At 39.1% G+C, this 18,954-nt stretch overlaps 1 protein-coding gene across 2 annotated transcripts in view; it reads left to right on the top strand.

The window, feature by feature from the left end:
* The window catches only part of SCP2 (sterol carrier protein 2), a 163,093-nt gene that overhangs the window by 35,017 nt on the left and 109,122 nt on the right, over positions 1 to 18,954 (top strand). For both annotated transcript variants that reach the window (XM_027108508.1, XM_027108509.1), the window contains one exon: positions 1,265 to 1,391. In XM_027108508.1, the coding sequence (XP_026964309.1) occupies positions 1,265 to 1,391 (127 nt within the window). The remainder of the gene's footprint in view (positions 1 to 1,264; positions 1,392 to 18,954) is intronic.

Genomic DNA, 18,954 nt, shown 5'->3' with positions numbered 1-18,954 from the left:
TATATTTTGTCCAGGTTTTTAGTTGCTTAAGACAGAAGGGTAAATCTGGTTTCTATAGTGCATCATGACTAGAAGCAGAAGTTGTATATCATTGTTTTCATTCACATTCCTTTTTAACTTAGGTATGAACATTTTCTGTATTTTTTTAAATGTTCTTTTTTAGATTTCTTTTGACAGAAAAAAATTTACATCTATGGAATTCCAAACACATAATTATATATATTTATTTTTAAGATTTCTGTGTTCACAGATTCCACAGATTTTGTCTTACTCCTTTGGATTGTCAAGTTGCTTATCATATCTAACTAAATAATTTTCCTCTTGTAAGCCTATTTTTTCTTAATCTTAGTTTTTTCATAGCATTCCCTTTAGAACCCCTTTGTGCACCAAAAAAATCTTGATTTATTTCATTCAACAGTTATTTATGGAATGTTTACTATGTAACAGGCCATATGCTAGGCATTGGATACACATACAGAAGTATGTGAAGCAGAGTTCCTGCCCTCAGTGTGTTCATAGTCTAGTAGGTAAACTGGTAAGAAACAGTTAGCTTTCCCTTTGTAGAATGTTTGCAGTAGGAACTGTGTTTTTCTATTCTAGAACCATGGAAACAGAGGTGATTGCACTCTGAGTATCACTTTATCCTAACCCTAATTCACTCTTTTTCTCAAATACCCAAGCCTGCTCCTGCCTTTGGGTCTTTATTCTTGCTGTTCCTTCTGCCTTGAATGCTCCTTTCCCAAAGGTGTCCAAATGACTTGCTCCTACTCCTTCACATCCCTGCTCAAATGTCATTTTGTCAATGTGACCTCCCTTGACTATTTTCTATAAAGTAGCACTTCCCACTTTCAATCTTTATCTCTATACTTGAATTTATTCATTATAGCATTACTATTTACATTTTAATTAATTTTCATCCCCATTACTTTCTGTCCCCTCCTCCCTCAAATGTAAATGCCAGATGAGCAGGGACTTTATCTGTTTTGTTCACTGTTTTATCCCCAGCACCTTGAGTAGTTATTTGCACATATGGATTCTTTATACATGTTTCTTGAAAGAATTAATACCTCTTTGGTCACTTGATTATTTTTCCTTCCCATGTTTCCCTGCAAAGTGTTTTCTGACTGCTTTTATTCACACTGTCCATTTTTGGCTTACTCTACACTTCAAATAAGTAAATGTCTTAGTAACGCTGTAATAGTTAAAAGAGACACCTATCATCATGTCAAGTACTTATTCAACTTTGTTTCTTCCCCTCTCTTAGTTTTCAAACAGGACCAATCCAATTGATAAGCATCTCGAAGTCCTGATCAACAAGTACGGATTGTCAGCCCACCCAGTTGCGTCTCAGATGTTTGGATTTGCTGGAAAAGAGCACATGGAAAAATATGGTATGTTAAAAAACTTCAAGTCTTATTGGTAGTTATATACATGTGTGAGAAACAATAGGTATTTCTTAAGAAACTGTGGGGGATGCCAAGATGTATAAAATATCAAATGGTTTTTCAATTAAGTTGAAGAACTAGTCTGTATAGAATTCAGTTTTCTAAAAGTATTTATACATAGGACATCATATGAGAAGTACCTAGACTGCTCTAAAACAAGACATTGAAATAGGAAAAATAACATAAATCTTGTCTCCTTTAATCATAGACTATAAGTTGAGGCTCATTAGTTCTGAATATGGTAATGAGACTTAAAGCTAGCTCTTGGTAATAGATTTATATAGCCAAATTTTATTCTCAGTATTTGAATCCATCAGGAGTCCATCATCATCTGTCAATCCATAGTGTTTTATGAGATTTAAATTTCACAGTTGATTTTTATTTTGTAGGTAAACATCCTAGCTTTTTGACTGATGATCAGTGACTGGCCTGCCTTAGCCAGTTAGATAAAGCATGGGATAGCGCAGATAGAGTTTTTGATTTTGTTTTTGTTTTTATTGTATGACCCTGAACCAGTGCCTTGTTGTGTACTGTGAGATAAGAAAGAAAATAGTTGTGCTTGAAAGTTCAGCATTCCTATTCTTTGCAGGAAATATATCCCAGGTTTGATAGTCAAGATCAAGTAATCAGAAAGGAAAGAAATCTTCAAGGAAGAATGGTAGGATGGTATAGAGGAGCACTGCCAGTTTGGGGCCATGGAAATTTTCTTTCTTGTAGCTATTTCTTACCATTTTAAACTCAGTCCATTCCAATCTGGCTTCCCTCCTTTCTCAAGGCTACCACTGATCACTACGTTGCCATATCAAGTAAATGCTTTTCAATCCTATTTTAATAGACCTCAGCACCATTAGTCCCTTTTGATCACTTCTTTCTTAAAACATTCTCTTATCTTGGCCTCTGTGACATCTCGTTCTTCTGGTTTTTCTTACCTCTTTGGCTATTCCTTGTCCATTTCCTTTTTAATTTTTTAAAAATTTATTTATTTATTTATATTTTTTATTTTTGGCTGTGTTGGGTCTTCGTTGCTTCGCATGGGCTTTCTCTAGTTGTGGCGAACGGGGGCTACTCTTTGTTGTGGTGCAGGGGCTTCTCATTGTGGTGGCTTCTTTTGTTGAGGAGCATGGGCTCTAGGTGCATGGGCTTCAGTAGTTGTGGCTCGCGGGCTCTAGAGCGCAGGCTCAGTAGCTGTGGCGCACAGGCTTATTTGCTCCGTGGCATGTGGGATCTTCCCAGACCAGGGCTGGAACCTGTGTCTCCTGCATTGGCAGGTGGATTCTTAACCACTGCACCACGAGGAAAGTCCCTCCATTTCCTTTTGAATTAAATAATTCATTTAAAATATTGAGCTATTATTATATTTCAGGCACTATTCTAGGCACTGGAATATAGCAGTATATCAGTTAGCTATTGCTGTGTAATAAACCACTCCAAAACTCAGCAATTTTAAACAATGATTATTTATTATCATAGCTTACAAGTTTGTAGATTGACTGGGAATCAGATGATCTAAGTCATGCTCAGCTCTTTTTGTCTGGGTTGATCATATGACTGTAGGTTGGTTGGAGGCTCTGTTTTAGTACTGCTTGACTGGGTCATATGTCACTCATTTTCCTCTTGGGACCGGAGGGCCAGCTCTGGGATGTCCTTTTCATGGTCACAGCAGAAGCACAAGAGAATAATCTGCAACATGCAAGGCCTTTTGAGACTTGACCAAAGCAAGTCACATGGCAAACTTGGAATCAAGGGATAGGGTAATATACTCTACTTCTTTTGTGGTAGGAAACTTCAAAGTCAGACCATAAAGGATATTCAGGAGGGAAAAAGAATTAGGGACATCAGTGCATTCATTCACAAGCAACAAATAAGCAAATGAAATGTGAGGGTTTTGCTTAAATTTCTAGTCGAGGAGAGACAGTAGCATATGAAAAAAACTACGATAATTTCAAACAATTACTAGTCCTGTGAAGAAAATAAAACAAGGTAAGGCACTTGGGGGGAGAGGGAGGCAAACTTAGGATAGTCAGTGATGCACTCTATACTTGTATATCCAGTTGGCATCTTTGCCTGTGTATGTAACAGATGTCTCAAATTTCACATGTTCAGATGCAAACTCTTCATTCTGTTCCCCCATATCTTAAATTTGCTCCTTCTCTACTTTTCCTCATCTCAGTAAGTGGCATTTCCATCCATTCAGATGTTCAAAGCAAAAACATGAGTCATCTTTGACACTTCTCCCTGCTCTTCCCCTACTCCAGTCCATCACTATGTCCTATCAGTTCTACCTTCAAACTCCAAATTATGTTTTTTTCTCCCCCAGTTTCTTTTACTATCGCAGCTCTTATCCCAGACCATAATTTTTCAGACTTTGATCTGTGACCTGCTAGGAAATTAAAGATTCAAAGTAATGATTGAACCCAGCATTTTAAAAAAATATGACATTTGTTGTTGTTGTGTATTATAACTCAAGTCAGAGAAATGCACACAACATAAATACACAGTTTCATGAATCAAGCTCATAACTGTGACCTAAATTACCTCCCAGGTCAAAAATAGAATGCTAACACTTGAGAATCCTCTCTGTAGATAATTTTTATCTTAAGAACTTTGTGGGTCTCCTGTGAATCTTGTTTGGTCACGCCATCAGTCAACAAGCTACACCTGCAAATCTCTCTGGGCTCAGTGCCTTTCTGCCTTGGGTCCTTTCTGAGATGGCTGAGGAGCAGCACTCTTAAGCTTCCTAGCAACCCTTTGATGGAGAGGATTTGTGAGGCACAGGTTTTCTCTCTTTAGAGGGCTTTTTTTCCTCTCTGAACAACATTCTGAGGCATCACCTTTGATCTTTCTGAGGTCTTAACAAAAGATTTGTCACAATATGGGCTTCATTTTTGGACCATGTTTTCCTGGCAATGCCCTGGATTTGATCTTTGCTCAAAGACTATTGCTTTTTTTTTTTTAAACATCTTTATTGGAGTATAATTGCTTTACAATGTTGTGTTACTTTCTGCTTTATAACAAAGGGAATCAGCTATACATCTACCTATATCCCCATATCGCCTCCCTCTTGTGTCTCCCTCCCACCCTCCCTGTCCCACCCCTCTAGGTGGTCGCAAAGCACCAAGCTGATCTCCCTGTGCTATGCAGCTGCTTCCTGCTAGCTATCTATTTTACGTTTGGTAGTGTATATATGTCCATGCCACTCTCTCACTTTGTCCCAGCTTACCCTTCCCCCTCCCCGAATCCTCAAGTCCATTCTCTAGTAAGTCTGCGTCTTTATTCCCGTCAAAGACTATTTCTTAATTTTAGCATCTTTTACCACTTTGAAAGGCTGAGAATTTTCAAAACTATCAAGTCCTGAATCCTTTTTGTTTAATAGTTCTTTCTGCAATATAGCATTATAGAATTTTACTGTAAGCAGCCAGAAGAAACCATGTGGCAGTTTCAATATTTTGCTTACTAACTAGTTTCTACATAACTGCAGGTATTACTGTAATCTCTGCTTCTATTTTAACAGGGCTCTCCTTTCCTCCAGTTTTCAGTAAGATTTTGTCCTTTCACAAACTCTCACCTGCAGCATCCTCGAAGGACTTTGAGGCTACTACTAATGGTTTCTTCAACGCACTTTACGCTTTTGCTAGCAATTGTTCCAAACTTTGGAACTAGAATGGTTCCAAAGCCATTCACATATCTTATATTTTTGTTCAGTGTAACTCCATTTCCACTATATTAGTTTGCTTGGGCTGACATAGCAAATACCATAGACTGGGTGGCTCAAAGAACATAAATTTATTTCTCATTGTTCTAGAGTCTGGGAAGTCTAAAATCAAGATGCACGATAGGTTTTATACTGATACTGGTTTTATACTGATGCACGATAGGTTTTATAGGTTTCTTCTTGGGTTATAGGTGACTGCCATCTCACTGTGTATTCACATGACCTCTTCTTTTATGTGGGTGCAGAGAGAGAGGGAGAGAGAAACATCTTTGTCTTCCACTATTTGTAAGGATTCTTATAAGGACACTAATCCTATCAGGAGGCACTCACCCTCATGACCTCATCTACCATAATTACCTCCCAAAAGACCCATCTCCAAAAACCATCACATTGAGTGTTAGGACTTCAATAAATGAATTTTCTTTTTTTATATAAATTTATTTATCTTTGGTTGCGTTAGGTCTTCGTTGCTGAGTGTGGGCTTTCTCTAGTTGCAGTGAGCGGGGGCTACTCTTCGTTGCGGTGCACGAACTTCTCATTGCTGTGGCTTCTCTTGTTGTGGAGCGCGGGTTCTAGGCACACGGGCTTCAGTAGTTGTGGCTCACGGGCTCTAGAGTGCAGGCTCAGTAGTTGTGGTGCACGGGCTTAGTCGCTCCGCGGCATGTGGGATCTTCCTGGACCAGGGCTCGAACCCGTGTCCCCTGCATTGGCAGGTGGATTCTTAACCACTGTGCCACCAGGGAAGTCCAACAAATGAATTTTGAGGGGACACAATTCCGTCCATGGCATTCAGGTACCAAAATATGTATCAGTATTTTCTATTGCTTTGTTACGGTGAGACTCCCCTTTTAAAAATCATTTCTTGTTTTAATTCCTGTTGTCTAGTCTTCCTATGTGTAAGCTCACTGGCCTTTCAGTGTGTTTGGTAAGCCAAACTTATTTCCCTGCGCCCCAGTCTCATATTTTCTTTGGCTACAGTGCTCTTTATTCTTTCAAAGTCAACTCTTTTCATGCTTTAGGTCTTAAAAAATCTTATCTCATATCTCCAACACTTTACAAAAGTATTTCTGCTTGGATGTCTAATAGGCCTTTCAAATTTAACAGGTCTAAAACTGAGGTCCTAATTCTTTCTTGAACCTTCCCCATCTGTTCCTCCAGAAGTTTTTCCTATCCAGTAAATGATAACTCCATCTCTTTAGGACCTTTGGCCAAAAAGCTTAGAGCCATTCTTGATTTTTCTTATACTCAACATTCAATATACCAGCAAACCTTTTTTTTTTTTTTTTTTTTTGCTGTTTATCAAGATACTCTTTTATTTTCCTTTTTTACCCCCCAGAAAACTTAGCACTGCACGGAGAACAAATTTAAGCAATGATCTTGCTAGAGATCATTGGGAGCTCACTTTTTAAAACCCTATAAATTCCCCATCGGACAGCAGGGATATTATTATTATTATTATTTTAATTCTTTTTTTTTTTTTACATATTTATTGGAGTATAATTGCCCCAAAATGGTGTGCCAGTTTCTGCTCTACAGCAAAGCGAATCAGCCACACACACACACACACACACACACACACACACACACACACACACACACACGTTCCCATCTCTCCTCCCTCCCGCGTCTCCCTCCCTCCCACCCTCCCTATCCTACCCCTCTAGGTGGTCACAAACCACCTAGCTGATCTCCCTGTGCTATGCGGCTGCTTCCCACTAGCTATCTGTTTTACGTTTGGTAGTGTATATATGTCCATGCCACTCTCTTGCTTTGTCACAGCTTACCCTTCCCCCTCCCCATATCCTCAAGTCCATTCTCTAGTAGGTCTGTGTCTTTATTCCTGTCTTACCCCTAGGTTCTTCATGACATTTTTTTTTCTTAAATTTCATATATATATGTGTTAGCATACGGTATTTGTCTTTCTCTTTCTGACTTACTTCACTCTGTATGACAGACTGTAGGTCCATCCACCTCACTACAAATAACTCAATCTAGTTTCTTTTTATGGCTGAGTAATATTCCATTGTATATATGTGCCACACCTTCTTTAACCATTCATTCAATGATGGACACTTAGGTTGTTTCCATCTCCTGGTTATTGTAAATAGAGCTGCAATGAACATTTTGGTACATGACTCTTTATGAATTATGGTTTTCTCAGGGTATATGCCCAGTAGTGGGATTGCTGGGTCATATGGTAGTTCTATTTGTAGTTTTTTAAGGAACCTCCATACTGTTCTCCATAGTGGCTGTACCAATTCACATTCCCACCAGCAGTGCAAGAGTGTTCCCTTTTCTCCACACCCTCTCCAGCATTTATTGTTTCTAGATTTTTTGACGATGGCCATTCTGACTGGTGTGAGATGATATCTCATTGTAGTTTTGATTTGCATTTCTCTAATGATTAATGATGTTGAGCATTCTTTCATGTGTTTGTTGGCAATCTGTATATCTTCTTTGGAGAAATGTCTATTTAGGTCTTCTGCCCATTTTTGGATTGGGTTGTTTGTTTTTTCATTATTCAGCTGCATGAGCTGCTTATAAATTTTGGAGATTAATCCTTTGTCAGTTGCTTCATTTGCAAATATTTTCTCCCATTCTGAGGGTTGTCTTTTGGTCTTGTTTATGGTTTCCTTTGCTGTGCAAAAGCTTTGAAGTTTCATTAGGTCCCATTTGTTTATTTTTGTTTTTATTTCCATTACTCTAGGAGGTGGGTCAGAAAGGATCTTGCTGTGATTTATGTCATAGAGTGTTCTGCCTATGTTTTCCTCTAAGAGTTTGATAGTTTCTGGCCTTACATTTAGGTCTTTAATCCATTTTGAGCTTATTTTTGTGTATGGTGATAGGGAGTGTTCTAATCTCATACTTTTACATATACCTGTCCAGTTTCCCCAGCACCACTTATTGAAGAGGCTGTCCTTTCTCCACTGTACATTCCTGCCTCCTTTATCAAAGATAAGGTGACCATATGTGCGTGGGTTTATCTCTGGGCTTTCTATCCTGTTCCATTGATATATATTTCTGTTTTTGTGCCAGTACCATACTGTCTTGATTCCTGTAGCTTTGTAGTATAGTCTGAAGTCAGGCAGCCTGATTCTTCCAGCTCTGTTTTTCTTTCTCAAGATTGCTTTGGCTCTTCGGGGTCTTTTGTGTTTCCGTACAAATTGTGCAGTGTTTTGTTCTAGTTCTGTGAAAAATGCCAGTGGTAGTTTGATAGGGATTGCATTGAATCTGTAGATTGCTTTGGGTAGTAGAGTCATTTTCACAATGTTGATTCTTCCAATCCAAGAACATGATATATCTCTCCATCTATTTGTATCATCTTTAATTTCTTTCAGCAGTGTCTTATAATTTTCTGCATACAGGTCTTTTGTCTCCTTAGGTAGGTTAATTCCTAGATATTTTATTCTTTTTGTTGCAATGGTAAATGAGAGTGTTTTCTTGATTTCACTTTCATGTTTTTCATCGTTAGTATATAGGAATGCCAGAGATTTCTGTGCATTAATTTTGTATCCTGCTACTTTACCAAATATTAGCTCTAATAGTTTTCTGGTAGCATCTTTAGGATTCTCTATGTATAGATAGTATCATGTCATCTGCAAACAGTGACAGCTTTACTTCTTCTTTTCCGATTTGGATTCCTCTTATTTCTTTTTCTTCTCTGATTGCTGTGGCTAAAACTTCCAAAACTATGTTGAATAAGAGTGGTGAGAGTGGGCAACCTTGTCTTGTTCCTGATTTTAGTGGAAATGGTTTCAGTTTTTCACCATTGAGGATGATGTTGGTGGGGGTTTGTCATAGATGGCCTTTATTATGCTGAGGAAAGTTCCCTCTATGCCTACACTCTGCAGGATTTTTATCATAAATGGGTGTTGAATTTTGTCAAAAGCTTGTTCTGCATCTATTGAGATGATCATATGGTTTTTCTCTTTCAATTTGTTAATATGGCATATCACGTTGATTGATTTGTGTATATTGAAGAATCCTTGCATTCCTGGAATAAACCTCACTTGAACATGGTGTATGATCCTTTTAATGTGCTGTTGGATTCTGTTTGCTAGTATTTTGTTGAGGACTTTTGCATCTATGTTCATCAGTGATAATGGCCTGTAGTTTTCTTTCTTTGTGACATCCTTGTTTGGTTTTGGTATCAGGGTAATCGTGGCCTCGTAGAATGAGTTTGGGAGTGTTCCTCCCTCTGCTATATTTTGGAAGAGTTTGAGAAGGATAGGTGTTAGCTCTTCTCTTAATGTTTGATAGAATTCGCCTGTGAAGCCATCTGGTCCTGGGCTTTTGTTTGTTGGAAGATTTTTAATCATAGTTTCAATTTCAGTGCTTGTGATTGGTCTGTTCATATTTTCTATTTCTTCCTGATTCAGTCTTGGCAGGTTGTGCATTTCTAAGAATTTGTCCATTTCTTCCAGGTTTTCCATTTTATTGGCATAGAGTTGCTTGTAGTAATCTCTCATGATCTTTTGTATTTCTGCAGTGTCAGTTGTTACTTCTCCTTTTTCATTTCTAATTCTATTGATTGAGTCTTCTCCCTTTTTTTCTTGATGAGTCTGGCTAATGGTTTATCAATTTTGTTTATCTTCTCAAAGAGCCAGCTTTTAGTTTTATTGATCTTTGCTATCATTTCCTTCATTTCTTTTTCGTTTATTTCTGATCTGATCTTTATGATTTCCTTCCTCCTGCTAACTTTGGGGTTTTTTTTGTTCTTCTTTCTCTGATTGCTTTAGGTGCAAGGTTAGGTTGTTTATTCGAGATGTTTCCTGTTTCTTAAGGTAGGATTGTATTGCTATAAACTTCCCTCTTAGAACTGCTTTTGCTGCATCTCATAGGTTTTGGGTCGTCGTGTCTCCATTGTCATTTGTTTCTAGGTATTTTTTGATTTCCTCTTTGATTTCTTCAGTGATCACTTCGTTATTAAGTAGTGTATTATTTAGCCTCCATGTGTTTGTATTTTTTACAGATCTTTTCCTGAAATTGATATCTAGTCTCATAGCATTGTGGTCGGAAAAGATACTTGATACAATTTCAATTTTCTTAAATTTATCAAGGCTTGATTTGTGACCCAAGATATGATCTATCCTGGAGAATGTTCCATGAGCACTTGAGAAAAATGTGTATTCTGTAGTTTTTGAATGGAACGTCCCATAAATATCAATTAAGTCCATCTTGTTTAATGTGTCATTTAAAGCTTGCATTTCGTTATTTATTTTCATTTTGGATGATCTGTCCATTGGTGAAAGTGGGGTGTTAAAGTCCCCTACTATGAATGTGTTACTGTCAATTTCCCCTTTTATGGCTGTTAGTATTTGCCTTATGTATTGAGGTGCTCATATGTTGGGTGCATAAATATTTACAATTGTTATATCTTCTTCTTGGATCGGTCCCTTGATCATTATGTAGTGTCCTTCTTTGTCTCTTCTAATAGTCTTTATTTTAAAGTCTATTTTGTCTGATATGAGAATTGCTACTCCAGCTTTCTTTTGGTTTCCATTTGCATGGAATATCTTTTTCCATCCCCTCACTTTCAGTCTGTATGTGTCTCTAGGTCTGAAGTGGGTCTCTGCTAGACAGCATATATATGGGTCTTGTTTTTGTATCCATTCAGCCAGTCTGTGTCTTTCTGTGGGAACATTTAATCCATTTACATTCAAGGTAATTATCGATATGTATGTTCCTATTCCCATTTTCTTAATTGTTTTGGGTTTGTTATTGTAGGTCTTTTCCTTCTCTTGTGTTTCTTGCCTAGAGAAGGTCCTTTAGCATTGTAAAGCTGGTTTGGTGGTGCTGAACTCTCTCAGCTTTTGCTTGTCTGTAAAGGTTTTAATTTCTCCATCAAATCTGAATGAGATCCTTGCTGGGTAGAGTAATCTTGGTTGTAGGTTTTTCTCCTTCATCACTTTAAATATGTCCTGCCAGTACCTTCTGGCTTGCAGAGTTTCTGCTGAAAGATCAGCTGTTAACCTTATGGGGATTCCCTTGTGTGTTATTTGTTGTTTTTCCCTTGCTGCTTTTAATATGCTTTCTTTGTATTTAATTTTTGACAGTTTGATTAATATGTGTCTTGGCGTATTTCTCCTTGGATTTATCCTGTATAGGACTCTCTGTGCTTCCTGGACTTGATTAACTATTTCCTTTCCCATATTAGGGAAGTTTTCAACTATAATCTCTTCAAATATTTTCTCAGTCCCTTTCTTTTTCTCTTCTTCTTCTGGAACCCCTATAATTCGAATGTTGGTGCGTTTAATGTTGTCCCAGAGGTCTCTGAGACTGTCCTCATTTCCTTTCATTCTCTTTTCTTTATTCTGCTCTGCAGTAGTTATTTCCACTATTTTGTCTTCCAGGGCACTTATCGGTTCTTCTGCCTCAGTTATTCTGCTATTGATTCCTTCTAGAGTATTTTTAATTTCATTTATTTTGTTGTTCATTGTTGCTTGTTTCATCTTTAGTTCTTCTAGGTCCTTGTTAAATGTTTCTTGCATTTTCTCTATTCTATTTCCAAGATTTTGGATCATCTTTACTATCACTATTCTGATTTCTTTTTGAGGTAGACTGCCTATTTCCTCTTCATTTGTTAGTTCTGGTGGGTTTTTATCTTGCTCCTTCATCTGCTGTGTTTTTTTCTGTCTTCTCATTTTGCTTATCTTACTGTGTTTAGGGTCTCCTTTTTGCAGGCTGCAGGTTCGTAGTTCCTGTTGTTTTTGGTGTCTGTCCCCAGTGGCTAAAGTTGTTTCAGTGGGTTGTGTAGGCTTCCTGGTGGAGGGGACTAGTGCCTGTGTTCTGGTGGATGAGGCTGTATCTTGTCTTTCTGCTGGGCAGGTCCACATCTGGTGGTGTGTTTTGGGGTGTCTGTAGACTTACTATGATTTTAGGCAGCCTCTCTGCTAATGGGTGGGGTTGTGTTCCTGTCTTGCTAGTTGTTTGGCATAGGGTGTGCAGCACTGTAGCTTGCTGGTCGTTGAGTGAAGCCGGGTGCTGGTGTTGAGATGGATATCTCTGGGAGATTTTCACCGTTTGATATTACATGGAGCTGGGAGGTCTCTTGTGGACCAGTGTCCTGAAGTTGGCTCTCCCATGTCAGTGGCACAGCACTGACTCCTGGCTGCAGCACCAAGAGCCTTTCATCCACATGGCGCAGAATAAAAGGGAGAAAACGTTGAAAGAAAGAAAGAAAGACAGACGAAAGAAAGAAAGAAAGCAAAGAAAGAAAGGAGGGAGGAAGGAAGGAAGAAAGAAAGAAAAGAAAGAGGAAAGAGGATAAAATAAAATAAAGATAAAATAAAGTTATTAAAATAAAAAATAATTTTAAGAAAAACATTAAAAGCAAGCAAACAAACTAAAAAACGGACGGATAGAACCCTAGGACAAATGGTGACAGCAAAGCTATACAGACAAAATCTCACACAGAAGCATACACGTACACACTCACAGAAAGAGAAAAAGGGGAAAAAATAGTAAATCTTGCTCTCAAAGTCCACCTCCTCAATTTGGGATGGTTCGTTGTCTATTCATGTATTCCACAGATGCAGGGTACATCAAGTTGATTGTGGAGCTTTAATCCGCTGCTTCTGAGGCTGCTGGGAGAGATTTCCCTTTCTCTTCTTTGTTCGCACAGCTCCCAGGGCTCAGCTTTGGATTTGGCCCCGCCTCTGTGTGTAGGTTGCCGGAGGGCTCTGTTCTTCGCTCAGACAGGACGGGGTTAAAGGAGCAGCTGCTTCAGGGACTCTGGCTCACTTGGGCGGGGCGGGGCGGGGGGGGAGGGGCACGGATGTGGGGCGAGGCTGCTGCGTCAGAAGCCGGTGTGACGTTGCACCAGCCTGAGGCGCCGTGCGTTCTCCCGGGGAGGTTGTCCTTGCATCCTGGGACCCTGGCAGTGGCGGGCTGCACAGGCTCCCCGGAAGGGAGGTGAGGATAGTGACCTGTGCTCGCACACAGGCTTCTTGGTGGCGGCAGCAGCAGCCTTAGCGTCTCATGCCCGTCTCTGTGGTCCGCGCTGTTAGCCGCGGCTAGCGCCCGTCTCTGGAGCTCCTTTAAGCAGCGCTCTTAATCCCCTCTCCTCGAGCACCAGGAAACAAAGAGGGAAGAAAAAGTCTCTTGCCTCTTCGGCATGTCCAGACTTACCCCGGACTCCCTCCCAGCTAGCCGTGGTGCACTAACCCCCTGCAGGCTGTGTTCACGCCGCCAACCCCAGTCCTCTTCCTGGCTCCAACTGAAGCCCCGAGCCTCAGCTCCCAGGCCCCGCCCGCCCCGGCGGGTGAGCAGACAAGCCTCTCAAGCTGGTGAGTGCCAGTCGGCACCGCTCCTCTGTGCGGGAATGTCTCCACTTTGCCCTCTGCACCCCTGTGGCTGCGCCCCCCGCGGCTCCGAACCTCTCCCCCTCCGCCACCCGCAGTCTCCGCCCGCGAAGGGTCTCCTAGTGTGTGGCAAGTTTTCCTCCTTCACAGCTCCCTCCCGCTGGTGCAGGTCCTGTCCCTATTCTTTTGTCCCTGTTTATTCTTTTTTCTTTTGCCCTACCCAGGTATGTGGGGACTTCCTTGCCTTTTGGGAGGTCTGAGGTCTTCTGCCCGCGTTCAGTAGGTGTTCTGTAGGAGTTGTTCCACGTGTAGATGTATTTCTGGTGTATCTGTGGGGAGGAAGGTGATCTCCGCGTCTTACTCTTCCGCCATCTTCCCGATTCCCCCAAGTATGTCTCAGCAAACCTTTTTACTCATTTCTTAAAATATCCAGAAATATGAGAAGGAGAAATGTTTCTTCACATTTTCCCCACTTCTACTATAGTGCAAGCTATCATAATTTCTCACCTGGAGTATAGGAATCTCCTAAATGGTTTTACTGCCTCTGCTTGTGTACCTGTTCAGTCAATTCTTCACTTTATGTCTGGAGCAACGCTTTTAAAATATAAGCTAGATCATTTCACTCCTCTGCTAAGAACTCTACTGTGTTCTTACCACACTCAGATTGAAACCTACAGGTCTTATTATGGCCTACAAGCTTCTATATGATCTGACCCTCCACCCTCATTAGCTCTCTGACCTCATCTTTTACCATTTTTTCTTTCACCACTCTGCTCCAGCCACACTATCCTTTCGGTTCCTCAAACACAGTAAGCACATTCCTACCTCAAGCAGGGCCTAAGCCTTGCTATTTCCACTTCTGGAATACTTTACCCTAAGATATCATCAGTGCTAGCTTTCCTACTTCCATCAGGTCTTTGCTTAAATGTCATCTTCTGCTTTCTTTCATCACCCTCCTTCCCAGAACTCCCTATCCTCTGTCTCTTACTTTATCTTTTTTTTTTTTTTTAATTTTTGGCTGCGTTGGGTCTTCGTTGCTGTACGTGGGCTTTCTCTAGTTGCGGTGAGCGGGGTCTACTCTTTGTTGAGGTATACGGGCTTCTCTTTGTGGTGGTTTCTCTTGTTGTGGTGCACGGGTTCTAGGCACGCGGGCTTCAGTAGTTGTGGCTCGTGGGCTCTAGAGTGCAGGCTCAGTAGTTGTGGTGCACGGGCTTAGTTGCTCCACGGCATGTGGGATCTTCCTGGACCAGGGCTCGAACCCATGTCCCTTGCATTAGCAGGCGGATTCTTAGCCATTGTGCCACCAAGGAAGCCCTTACTTTATCATTTTATAGAGCACTTATGAAAATATGGCATATATATATTTTCTTATTTATTGACTGTCTCTTCCAACCAGAATCTAAGTCTACAAGGGCCTGATTTTTGTTTATTTTATTCCCTGCTCTTTGACTGTTACCTAGTAGAGTGCCTGGCACAGAGCAGTTCTTCTGTAATTAATTAATCTTCAAAGAAAGACCCTCCTTGATCATTCAATTGAAGTGAATCCCTCCTGTTATTCTTTTTCATAGATAGTTTCCTATTGCTTTCCTTCATAGCACTTAGCACTATTAATATTCATACATTTATTGTGTGTGGTTTTACTTGTTTAATTTTTGTCTTCCTTATTTGTCTTATAAACTCCATGAAAGCAGGAACCATGTCTGTTTTGTTTACCTTCAGTATATCCAGCCTAGCACAGTGGTTGACATGTAATCTGGCCAGAAGAAAGTTTTTTCCCCCTTCGCTTCTACAATCCCTAGCATATTTAAATACTCAATAAATATTTGTTGAATGAATGAGTGAATTTCCATACCCATATTATCTCATTCAATTCTCACAACAGTCCATTATGGGAGGTGTTATATTAATAGTTATTAATAATACTTTTAAGTACAATTCTGGCTTCAAGATCTCATATATATATTTATTTATATACTCATTTATTTAATTGTGTTGAGAAAGTATTCAGCAATTTTTATTTTCTTGAGTTTCTTTTTCTTTCAGGAATGGGTACTGAATTTTGTCAAATGCTTTTCCAGCATCTGTGGATTTCATTATGTCCTCCACTTAGATCTAGTAATAGAATATTTTATTAATGGACTTCTGATATTGAATCAACGTTGCATGTCTGGAATGAATGCCACTTGGTTATGATGTATTGATTTTTTTTTAATGTGGAGTTAGGCTCTGTCACTATTTAGTGCTTTCAGATCAACATTCATAAGTGATATTGGTTTTTAATTTTCTCTTTTTTAATGTCTTTATCAAGTTTAGGTGTTAATTTTATACTTACTTTATAAAACGAAGTAGGAAACGTTTCTTCATTTTTGATGCTTTGGAACGATTTATGGCGCATTGGGACTACTTGATCTTTGTAGGTTTGATATAATACCCTGTGAAATCATCCGGGCCTGTTTTTTTGGTGTGTATGGTTTGTTTGTTTTGGTAGTTGCTTGGTAATTATCTGTTTATTTATGTTTAAACATTCCATCTCCAGTGGGGTCAATTTTGGTAGTCTGTATTTCTCTGGGAAATTATTCGTTTCATTTAGAGTTTCAAATCTATTTGTATAGAAGTCTGAAAAGTCGTCTTTTACATAAAATTTCTACTTCAGCGGTATTTCTCTCGTTATTTATTATTTTTGTGTATATATGCTTTCTGCTTTTTTTCGTATTAAATTAGGGTAGCAGTTTGTCTCTTTTGTTAAATTTTTCAGAACAATAGGATTTTGATTGATTATGTCTATTCTTTCTAATTCTTTATTCCATTATTTTCTGCCTTTATCTTCCTTGTGATTTTTATTGGTTTATTTTGTTGTTTTTTGAATTGGGAATTTAATTCAATTTTTATCCTTTTAGTGAATAACAGCTTTATTGAGATAAAATTGACATACCATAAAAATTCATTCTTTTAAAGTGTACAATTCAGTGTTTTTTTGTATATTCACAGAGTTGTGCAATCATCACCACTATCTAATTTCAGAACATTTTCATCATCCCCAAAGGAAACCCCATACCCATTAGCAATCCTTTCCTCTAAGGCACCTGGCAATCACTAATCTAATTTCTGTTTTTATGTGTTTGCTTATTATGAACATTTCATTTAAATGGACCCTACAGTATGTGACCTTTTGTGATTGGCTTCTTTCACTCAGCACAGAAAACATTCACAGTTCATTCATGTAGTAGCATGGATCAGGACTTCATTCTTTTTAATTGATCAGTATGTTCCATTTTAATCATTCTTAGTGCTATGTTCTTGTTACAGCTTTAAACATATCACATTGGTTCTGATATGTAGTGTTTTAGTTTTCAGTATCATTTTTTTCAGAAGCTCTGCAATCATTTGTGTTTCTTCTTTTTGTCCAAGAGTTGTTTTATGGAAATAGTTTAAAAATTTCCAGGTAGACTTAATTTTTACATTTTATTAATAATTACTAGTTTTATTACATTGTGATTTGAGAGTGTTCTTTTAAATTTGGAGTGATTCCTAATTATCTGATGTCCTCTAATGTCAGTGTAGTAAAGTCTTATTTCTGTAGTGGATTTTTTGAAAGATGGACTGTGTGTCCTCAGATTTCTTGTTTCTTTTTTGTTTGTTTGTTTTGTCTTGTGGGACCCCAGAAATTTCCCTGTTTACTTCTTTTCTCTTTCACCATCCAATTGCCAAAGGGACCTTCCCCCCAACAATTTTTTTTTCCCCTCTTTTTTTCTCCTAGAAGCTATACCTTTCAAAGATTACCACCTTGAGTCTTCTGTTCTTTTCTAACCCTTCCTTGTTGTCATGTTTTGATCTACAGGAATATTTTTTCAATATTTTCACTCTTGCGGGGTGTCTTTTTCTTCCTGGTGGTAGTTTCAGAGCAACTGTAGGCCTGCCACTAGCTCCCCTCTTCTCTCCTCTGCAGTAGTTTTCAGACTGCCCTTCTTCCCTAGGAGGCTTACTGTGGGAGCGTGAATGATTGCTGGCAGGGATTTGGTCACTTTTTCCCTTTCCCTTTTTTTTTTCTCTTATAGATAATTTGAAGTTTTGTGTTTTCTTTTGTCTAGTTATGCTGAGGGTATGGTTTTGTGCAGTTTTATTTGTTTTTCTTTTTATTCTGTATTTTTTTTTTTTTTTTTTGCGGTACGCGGGCCTCTCACTGTTGTGGCCTCTCCCGTTGCGAAGCACAGGCTCCGGACGCGCAGGCTCAGCGGCCATGACTCACGGGCCCAGCCGCTCCGCGGCATGTGGGATCTTCCCAGACTGGGGCACGAACCCAGGTCCCCTGCATCAGCAGGCGGACTCTCAACCACTACACCACCAGGGAAGACCTATTCTGTATTTTTTTAGAGGATATGGAGAGAGATTTAGGCAGTTTTCATTGCCCTCAGCTAGCTGGAAATCTGTGTTTGGTGTGTTTTCAACCTTTTCTCAAGTTTTATATTACTCAGAGTAGTTGGACAGTTTTTTCTAGTCTAAAGTCTGAAGTGTAAATGTGTAGTATTTTAGTTGAAATGTTACTCTTCATCCAAAAGATTTCTAATGAATTGTAGATTTTAAGTTGTTTGAAATTGCTGTTTGTGAATGTGCTCTAGAAATGAATATGTAAGAATGTTTGTAGTAGCTTACATTCTGCTATAGAATCAGGAGATATTTGTGACTTCAAGGTTTGATTCAAAGAGATTGATTGAGGTCTTTTTATACCACTCATATTCTTAGAACAGCCCAAAATCTGAATTGGCAGTTCAGAGTCAGTAGTCAACAAGCCCTTCATCAGTGTCCAGGATTAGTAAATAATGGTAAGTGATTGGCAGAATATTTTTCAAAGGGTTGCTATCGTCTGTAGATTAACTGGATCCCATAGTAAGGAAACAAGGAGAAAAGACATCAGTACCTACTGAATATCTCCTATGTCAGACACTATGCCAAGTGCTTTTATATAGTTTAGCTGCCCTTCTTCCTACAAATCCGTTTGTGAATTGCTTATAAATCTTCTAATAGATGACAATAAAGCATTTGAACTTCCTGTGACAAGAAACTTGCCACAGAGGCTACTCATTCCATTTTTTTGATCATTCCAATTGTTACAGTGCTCTTTTTCATGTTGAACTCAAATCTCTCTCCCTTATAGTTTCTGTCTTCTGAGACTCATAGAACAAGCCTCTTTCACCTTACAGCCCTTCAAATATCTGAAGCCAGCTTGACTTGTTCCCTTTAACTGTTTCTTATTAGACTTGTTTCATGACCCATCATCCCCAGACTAATTACTGTACTGTGATCGCATGTAAGCTTTTCTGGTAATCGCATCACACTGTTGAATCATATTGAGCTTATAATCGAACAGAACCTCAGAGCCTTTCTCATGATTGCTGCTCCTTTTCTTAGGTAGTTTTGGGTGGTCAAGAATAGAACAGGGCATTTAATTAATTACATTCTGATCCATCTCATTGATAAACCTCACTGAAGTCTATTT

The sequence above is a fragment of the Aethalodelphis obliquidens genome, unplaced genomic scaffold, assembly GCF_003676395.1.
Source record: "Aethalodelphis obliquidens isolate GAN/ISIS:26980383/991018 unplaced genomic scaffold, ASM367639v1 scaffold9, whole genome shotgun sequence".
In the NCBI taxonomy this organism is placed as follows: domain Eukaryota; kingdom Metazoa; phylum Chordata; class Mammalia; order Artiodactyla; family Delphinidae; genus Aethalodelphis; species Aethalodelphis obliquidens.
This window is presented reverse-complemented; position numbering and strand designations above follow the sequence as displayed.